This window comes from Pristis pectinata, chromosome 6 (assembly GCF_009764475.1).
Source record: "Pristis pectinata isolate sPriPec2 chromosome 6, sPriPec2.1.pri, whole genome shotgun sequence".
In the NCBI taxonomy this organism is placed as follows: domain Eukaryota; kingdom Metazoa; phylum Chordata; class Chondrichthyes; order Rhinopristiformes; family Pristidae; genus Pristis; species Pristis pectinata.
In genome coordinates this window covers 23,515,318-23,524,591 of record NC_067410.1, presented here as the reverse complement: position 1 = coordinate 23,524,591, position 9,274 = coordinate 23,515,318, and the positions used below count along the sequence as shown (strand labels likewise).

General features: G+C 39.6%; 1 protein-coding gene across 2 annotated transcripts; it reads left to right on the top strand.

Moving 5' to 3' along the window:
• Nucleotides 1–619: 619 nt before the first annotated feature.
• On the top strand, nucleotides 620–3,761 carry selenok (selenoprotein K). 2 transcript variants are annotated; one of them, XM_052017851.1, is made up of 4 exons: nucleotides 620–694; nucleotides 1,454–1,544; nucleotides 1,623–1,709; nucleotides 3,671–3,761. In XM_052017851.1, the coding sequence occupies exons 1-4, from the start codon at nucleotides 676–678 to the stop codon at nucleotides 3,759–3,761; spliced, it is 288 nt and encodes a 95-aa protein (XP_051873811.1). In that variant the 5' UTR covers nucleotides 620–675. The 2 variants fall into 2 exon arrangements, with proteins under 2 accessions (XP_051873811.1, XP_051873812.1); XM_052017852.1 differs by having other exon boundaries at nucleotides 3,671–3,752.
• Nucleotides 3,762–9,274: the final 5,513 nt, after the last annotated feature.

The window sequence follows — 9,274 nt, the reverse complement described above, 5'->3', positions numbered from 1 at the left end:
ATCTCGCTCCACCCCTCCTCGCACCCTTTTATATTGGATATCTCCTCTCTTTCTTTCCAGTCCTGAGGAAGGGTTTTGGCCAGAAATGTCGACTGTCCATTTCCCTCCATATATGCTGCCTGACCCGCTGAGTTCTTCCAGCATTTTATGTGTTGCTTGTGACGCTATGTACCTAGATTCAAATAAGTGTAGGATTGGAAAGAGAAACGTACAGATTGCAGATACTCAAGACATATCTAATCAGAAATAAAACAGAAAATACTGGAAGCACTCAGGAGACAAGAGAGCATTTGTGCAGAGCGAAACTGAGTTAATTTTCCTGATGAGAGATCATCGATTTGAAACATTAACTCAGATAACCTGTCCACAGATGGCACCTGACCCCCCTGTGAATTTCTAGCATTTATCATTTCACATTTTCAACATTTGTAAAATTTTGCTTTTAATATAACAGGAAAAGTTTTTTTTACAGCTGAGTTAATCGGGGAAAGGGTTGGTTTGCAAAGGCTTTTCCTTTGCTTACAAGGATCTTGCTTTAATCCACGCGTTTATCTTTATTGCAACACAACCGGAAGTAGTGCTTTCAAAGATGGCGATTGTGAAAGCGCTCTATCACCTTCTGCGTAGACGGAAGGAACCGAAGAGAAACCGGATACAACGGTAAAAGGACGGAGAATGGTGTACGTGTCCAATGGTGAGAAGCAAATATCTTTGGCGTGATGGGGGTTAGACGGGGTTGTGTATATTGTCTCGTATCCAGGGGCACGATAATTAATGGAATGTTGTGGAGGCGGGTCGGCTGGACTGTTTTTGCCTGCGGGACCACGCCGTCCCACACCGACTGTGCGGCTATTTCCTGTTTGAAGCAAAACACAGCCAGGCGCTGCCAGTAGTCATGACCACGGCGCAGCTTCTCTCCCCTGTCTGGGCACTGCTGCACCGGAGGAGGTGGCATGTTCGCTGTGCAAGGGGCATGCTTTTTGGATTGGTGCCATGTAGATGACTGAAACAAGAGCGACTCCAAAGCACAAAATGGACCTTTTTTTGTGAGCTGCATGGTCTACTAGTATTTAATGTTTTAGAGAGGTACTTCCAAAATCTTCCTATGCAAAAGTGTTTTTTATCCTAGAGGCAAGTTGCTACATTGATTAACATGCTCGGTGCTGCCTAGAATAATTCTATAAGGTATCGATATTCATAACCATGTTGGAAAGACAAAGTTTTGCAAAAGGAGTAATTTTGATTAGATGAGCTTTGTAGCACAGCCTCCTGAAGAAAGGTCAAAATTATATTTATTCCACACCAGTTATGTAACTGCATTATAGAATTTGAATTGAGCATCGTATATTGAGATTAAAGGGGACTAGAACATTTAAGTGTTCACTTGAATTTTTTTTTGTTGCGTTATTGTATACTGACTGAAGTGTACAAACACTATTGCATTCTTTTGCAGGGCAAGTCGTGGATAACAGGAGTCAAGCACCATGGAGTTTATCATCAATCATTCAGTTTTTCTGGGGAATAGTGGAGTTTGTTTCTTTCTTGTAAGTATCAATGTGTACTGTCATTTTTTTTCCTAGATATGCAATATTTCTACTGAAAGTACTTTTTTTTACATTTAGCTTTCGAACATTGTTCAATCCAGCCGGAACTGACTACAAAACAACTGGAAGTCAGACGTCCTGGGGTAGACCCGACGATGGAAGAGGGTAATTCGAAGTTAAAGAAAGCAGAGAATGTTTATTTTAATTAAAACATTTTTCATTGTTCTTTTGAATCTCTCCTTGCACATACTTTACTGAAAATGGAAGTTCATAAGGAGTTTATTTCCATAGGTAAAGGTGGCCTCTGATATATCAGCTAAGATGTTTATTGCAGGGCATAAGCAACTCAGTTTATCATAGCAATGGGATTGTGAGTAACCTGTGGATTAATGGACAGAGAACAGTTTTTAAAAAAAAATGCATGGTTTCCAGGTTAGGAGACTAATGGGGTGCTGGGAAAATCAGCTCTGGTGCCCTGGCTGTTCACTATTTATATCATTGATCTGGATGACTGGATGTCATGTGTAATAGATCCAGGTTTAGCAATGATACAAAGCTGGGTGGCAGTGTGGGTTGCGAGGAGGAGCTTTGGGGTATATATACAAGGTAAATAAGTGGGTGTAGATGTGGCAGGCAGAATATAATGTGGAAAAACGTGAAATTGTCCACGTTGATAGGAAAGTGGAGATTTTTTTTTTAAATGGTGAGAAATTAAAGGGCGTTCAGAGGGACCTGCATGTTCTTGTATATGAATCACTGAAAGTATACTGTTTTGGCCTTCAATGCCAGTATAAGGAATGCTTACTGTAATAATAGGACTTTAGTGAGATTGCACCTGAAATACTGTGTCTGATATCCCTAATATCAGACATATTAAGGATGTCTGATCCCTAAGGCTGGTTACAACTGCAACAGAGGCAGTGCACTGAGGGTTCAGCAGACTCTCTCCAGGGATGGAAGGTGGCATGAAACAGTCTGGGCTTTTATGCTCTCGAGTTAAGAACAAGGGTTGATCACATTGGAACATTCAAAATTCTCATGGTGCTTGACAGGATCGATGCAGGAATAATGTAAGGGTGCCCAGAATCAGAAGTCACAAACTCAAAATAAGGGGGTGGGTTTTCCAGGACTGAGACGAGGAGAAATTTCTTCACCCAAGAGGTCTGAAGAGACTCACCCACTGAGTTGATTCAAGATGGTTTTGGATATTATGGAAATCAAGGAAGATGGGATTAATATAGGAAAGTGAAGCTCAGGGATAAAAGATAGTCATGATCTTAAGTGCTGAAGCAGACACGAGGGCACGAATGGCCCACACTTGCTTCTATTTCCAATACAAAATTTGCATTTGTAAAACATTGGTTTTGTAAACTCTTAAAATCATTTCTTCTTAACTGTCTTAAAAGCTTTCAAGCAGGTATTAAAAATGATGGTAAAATGTCAGTCATAATTTACTTTCTTCTGCCAGTATACTGATTGAAATATTAGACTAAAGTCAAGGATGCAAGTTATTCTTGGAATAAATCTTTAAATGTTAAAGTAGGTTGGTAAGTGGAACCTTAAATACTGATATTTTAGGTTGCTTGTTAGAAATTGCGCAGTGCGATTTCAGAGTATTATGTACAGAGCATGTCTTACGAGGATAGATTGAGTGAGCTAGGGCTTTTCTCTTTGGAGAAGAGGATGAGAGGTGACTTGATAGAGGTGTACAAGATAATAAGAGGCATAGATCGACTGGACAGTCAGACTTTTTACCCAGGAAGAAAATGGCTAACATGAGGGGGCATAATTTTAAGGTGATTGGAGGAAGGTATAAGTTTTTTTTTAATTACACAGAGTGGTGGGTGTGTGGAACACACTGCCGGCAGAGGTTGTGGGGGGCAGATACATTAGGGACATTTAAGAGACTCTTAGATAGACATATGAATGGTAGAAAAATGGAGGGCTATGTGGGAGGGAAGGGTTAGATAGATATTAGAGCAGGATAAAATGTCGGCACAACATCGTGGGACGAAGGGCCTGTACTGTGCTGTAATGTTCTATGATACTTCTGCTCCCTTGTAGTACATGTGCCCTATTATTTCAATTTTCATTTTGTAAATCAGGTGACTTTTTTTTCAAAACAGTCCTCCTGGAGCTCCACGGAGAAGAATGGGTCGAGTAAATCATGGAGGAGGTCCAGCACCACCTCCAATGTCTGGGGGATGAGGAAGGTAAGAGGTGTTTCCAAACAAGAATTTGTTGGTATTGTGTTGCTCCATGGCTGCAGGGTGTACCATCAATAAAATGACGACTTCCTCAGTAACTTCTAAACCTTTGTCCTCCTGAGTGGTAAAGGCAACAAGTGCATGGGAATACCACCACCTACAGGTACCCCTCCATGTTGTACTTTGTCACGACTTGGAAATACCCCTTCAGAAACATGGGTCCTTATCTGGAACTTCCAAACACAGCAGCATCGTTGGAATGCTGCAGAGGTTCAAGGGGATGCTTTGCTGCCAGCATCCACATGACAATTAGGGATGGACAAATTTCAGCTCTGCCAATGCCACCCACATACCACAAACAAATTAAAAATCATGAACATTTCAAAATTTTATAGAATTCGTTTAACTTGTTCACATGATATTTGTCATCTTTCTTGTGCATAATTGTTTGATAAACTATGCATTATGGCAGGCTTAAGTGAACCATAAATCAATGCTTTATTTGCTTGCAAGCAAGAAGATAGTTAAATCAGCAGAGCCATTATTACAAATAATCCAACATTAATTGCCCTTATTTCCATGCGAGTGCTTATGGTATTTTTTTTTTCCGCAGTCTTTTAAGGGAGGTGCCTGTTCATCAATTTGTACGTGCTGGTTTTAGCGCAATCAGTCATAGTTGTATTTGAGATTTTTCATTCTTCAGTTTATTCTGTACATTGCTGCAATTGAACTGAGGAAATTCCAAGGCCTAAACCACTGTTCAATGGCAGTGTGAGAGTCAACTCTATTGATAAATTTTGATATTCAATAATTACATAATAGAATCAGACTTTGAAAGAGTTTAGAGATAAAAAAGTGACATTTTGTAAAATCTTTACAGGTAAACGCCTGCTTTCCAAAGCAGGCACCTGGGCATGCATTCACAACAATGTGCAAGAACATAGTGAGAAGATGGGAGAAAACTGGAAAGATCAGAAGTTTTACTAATGTGAAGGGGTGAATGCACTTGTCCATGCAGATGTGTTGCCCTCTGTTAAATGCAGTGATTGATGATGTTGGGCCAGGAATACCTGAATTTAAAAGGTTCTGGCACAATGGAAAGGCAACTGTATGGTATTTAATAAAAGTGATTTCTTTTCAAGCATTTTTTGGACTTGTATTTGAGTTGTCCTGTATTGAACTGAACTGCTGTTCTTCCAAGTCTTGCCATTAATAAAGTGTTTAGAGTTAGTCAACAGTGGTGTGCACAAAGTTAATAATACAGCTACACTTGTGTGGAATCTTACTGTTCTGCTTGATAGCCTCCCAAATGAAACAGCTGAGAATTTCCCAGAAGTAAAATACAATTGCCTGATAATTGTAGGTTAACAAAAAAATAAACACTAGAAATTGTGTGTATATATTGTTACGGACTCAGTGAAAGTCCCTTTAAGATAGAGAGAGAGTGTGTGTGTGTGTGTGTGTGTGTGTGTGTGTGTGTGGGGCGTGCTGACGTCAATAGAAGATAAAGGACGTAATGACGTTGTTGAAGAAGTTAGCAGAAGAAGAAGAAGGAGAGAGAGAGAGAGAAGGGAGAGAGACACCAGCCTGCTTGTTTTCTCTATCGATGGATGAGAAACAATAACTGTGTTTGCCATAGAAATCCATGTATGGAAGTTGGAAGTAATCCGGTGGAGTTCACTTTGTTGCTGACCTGTAGAAGGAAACGGGTATTTATGTGTGGACGACCACGATTCGGATGCTTTTCGGGGTGAGGAAGTCACTACCGAGTAAACCCTGAAGTGTCGTTTGAGTTCCATCGTGGAACATTTGGATTTCGTATTTACTCTCTCTGTGTTTCTCTACGTCTACGTCTTATCTTCAGACAACGGTGGTTGTTGAAGAAGCCCTTGCTCATGTTTCACCTTATGGCTTGCGGAACTGAACTTTAAGAACCATTCCTGAACTGGGAGTTTTGGACTTTGCCACACACACACACACACACACACACACACACACACACACACACACGAAGAGTTTAGTTTTGGGGTTAACGTTCAAGGTTTAACATTTTTGAATTCTAACATACTAACATTTTTACTTTTATTTTACATATTATCATAAGTAGTGATTAATAAAATAGTTTTTAACACTGAATCGTGCTCAGTGTGTTTCTTTTGTTGCTGGTTCGTGACAATATATATTTCATTTATACACACACTCTAGTGTGCGTACAATGCATCACTGCTAGGACCCACCACTCCTTAACGTGCACAACCACATGCACACATTTGTGTGGTATTTCCACAGACAGCAACCCAAGCCCTTTGTCTGTCACACAAGAACAGAAGAAACTAGAAGCAGAAGTAGGCCACCAGAACCCTCAAGCCTGCCCTGCTATTCAATGCTAGCTTCAACCCCCCTTTTGTCCCAGTTCCCTAATCTTTCAAATATTTATCTATCTATCTAATGATCTGGCCTTCACTGTCCTCTGTGGCAGAGAATTCCAGAGATTCACTACCTCTGAGGAAAGAAATTTTTATGTACCTCAGTTTTAAATGAGCTGCTCCTGTTACTCACTTCCACAAGAGAAAACATCTACCCTATGAAGTTCCTCGGGAGATTGAGTAAGATCACACCTCATTCTTATAAACCTCAAAGAATACAGACCCAAACTGTCTAGCCTCTCTTGACAGGACATCCCAGGAATTAGTCTGGTGGATCTCTTTCAGACTTCTTCCAATATTACTATATCCTTTTTTCTTAAAATAAGTGAACCATAACAGTGCACAATATTCTAGGTGTGGCTTCATCTACACCCTGTACAACTGTAACAAAACTCCTTATTCTTAAACTCCAACTCCTTTCTCGTCTGCCTTATTAACTATTTGTTGGACCTGCTTGTAAACATTGTGATTCACGCACACTCGAATGTCTAGATCCTTCTGAACTTCACTCTTCTGTACTCTGCCATTTAAATAATAACCTGCCTTTTGATTCCTCTCAAAGTCCATGACACTTCCCACGTTAAACTCCATTTGCCAAGTTTTCATTCCATCTATCTGTAACCTGTTGTAGAATCGTAATGTCCTCATCACAACACATTCTTCCACCTATTTTCATATCACCACCAAACTTGGAAACCTCACGTTTATGTTAATGACCTGGAAAAGGGAACAAAATGGTATAAAATTGAAGGCCAAGAACCAATCCCTGGGGTACTCCACTACTTGCATTCTTCCTGCCTGAAAAGGATACCTGTATTCCAACTTTGTTTTGTAGGTGATGGCCAATTTTCCAATCGATGCTAATATACTTCCACCAATACATTAGGCACTTAATTTCTATCCCAGCCTCTTACATGGCACCTTGTCAAATGCCTTTTGGAGATCTAAATACACTACATCTAAAGGTTCTCCTCTATCAATTCTCCCTGTCATATCCTAAAAGAATTTTAAATCTACCAAACATGATTTACTTCTCATAAAACCATATTTTCTAGATGTGATCATATTGAATTTTCTTAAATGATTATTTCCTCTTAGATTAATGATTCTTGCATCTGACCAATTCAGTAGATGTAAAACTAACTGGTCTATAGTTCCCTTCCTCTGTCTTCCTTTTTGAACAATTTTTCAAAGTTGAAATTTTTCAAAACTCACTAAATTGGAAAACAGCCAATGTGTCCACTATCTCTGCAGCCACCTTCTTTAAAACCCTTGGGTGCAGACCATCAGGTCCCATTGATTTATCTGTCTTTAGTTCTGTATATCTCCCTAATACTTTATCCCTTGTGTTGGGATTTTTACAAGTTCCACCACATTATTTGAAATTAGCCCATCTGTCATCTTAGGGATGTTTGCAGTGTCCTCCACTGATGCAAAAAAAATTGATTTAACATATATGCCATATCTTGGTTTCCTGTCATTAATTCACCAGCCTTGTTCTCTAGAGATCCCAAACTTACTTCCTACTTGTACATCTGTAAAAATCTTTATTATTTGTTTTGATATTAAACTCAAGTTTTCTCCCAAAATTACGATTCTCCCCTCTTATGAGCTTTTCAGTCTTTTGTAGTTGGATCCCCAGACCTTCCCAGTCCTCTGGCCTGTCACCAGCCCTTGCTACTTTCAAGTTAACATTCTGTTTGATCTCCTTTGTTAACCACAGATTGTGCCTCTTTCTCATGGAATCCCTCTTTCTAATTGGGAATAAGTTCCTGCTATGAACCAGCTGTTTGAATAGCTACCACTGTTCATCCACTGACTTGTCATTTACTTTCCCAATCCATCTTAGACAAATCTACCTTCATACCATTATAATTTCCCTCATTTAAGTTAAAGACATTGGTTTTGGTCCTGTGGTGTTCATCCTCAAACTGCACCTGGACTTCAATTACATTGTGGTCATTACCTCCTAAGGGGAGCTTTACCTATTAGATCTCTTCTTAATCCTTCCTCATTGCACATGATCAAATCTAAAATAGCCTGTTCCTGGGTAGATTCCATTACACACAGTTCTAAGAAGGAATCCCTGACACACTACACAAATTCTTCTTCTCTTATACTCTTGCCAGTTTGGTTCATTCAATCAATATGTAGATTAAAATCTTCCAATGACAATTGCAGTTGCCTTCAAACATGTCCTAGATATTTACCTATTTATGCTCTGCCCTATCAAGAGGTTACATTTTGAGGGCCTATAGAGGACTCCCATCTGCATCTTCTTTTCCCTGCTATTCATGATTTCAACCCAAACCAATTCTACATTATTATTCACTGCCTTTATATCACAACTCAACTTCACTCTGATACCTTCCTTGATTAATAACACTAGCCTATCTCCTTTTCCTTTTTGTCTGTTCTTTTGGAACATTCTATAACCTGGAATATTGAGCACCCATACCTGGTCACCCTGCAACCAAGTCTCTGTGATGGCAATTGATTAAACTTACTGTCAACAATCTTATTATAAATACTACTTGCATTCAAATATTGACCATTAAGCTTTGATTTTTTTTTAAAAACCGTTTTTACTAATTCTGCATTTGCTTTGTCCTGCATACTTTTGTTTACATTTTCTGCCCCATCTATCACACTTTGCTTTGCCAATTCCCCACTGCCATTGTGCTCTCATTTCCTCTTGTTTTATTAAACATCCCATTCTTGGAGGCCTCCTGCCTTCCTATTAAACAGCAACACAGGCTAGGCATTGGCTCTTACACACAATAGCATAGGCTTTGCATTGCTCGTGCACATACCAAGAAGCAAAAGCTCTCCATGTTCTCTTACACAATCAGAGCAGGACTGACACTATGGCACAAGCTTTACATGATGGATTGTATATAAAAAGCACAAGCACTTAATGCTCACCCGTGTGCACACAGCAAGCAGCACAAGCATTGCTTAGTCACACACACTATGCAGCAGAAAACGTGCATCATCACACCAAAGTGAACAACCTCACGATTTCCACAATGTATTCCATCTGTTGCATTCTCATCCACTCACTCAGTTTGTCCATATTTCCTTGATATTTTTATAT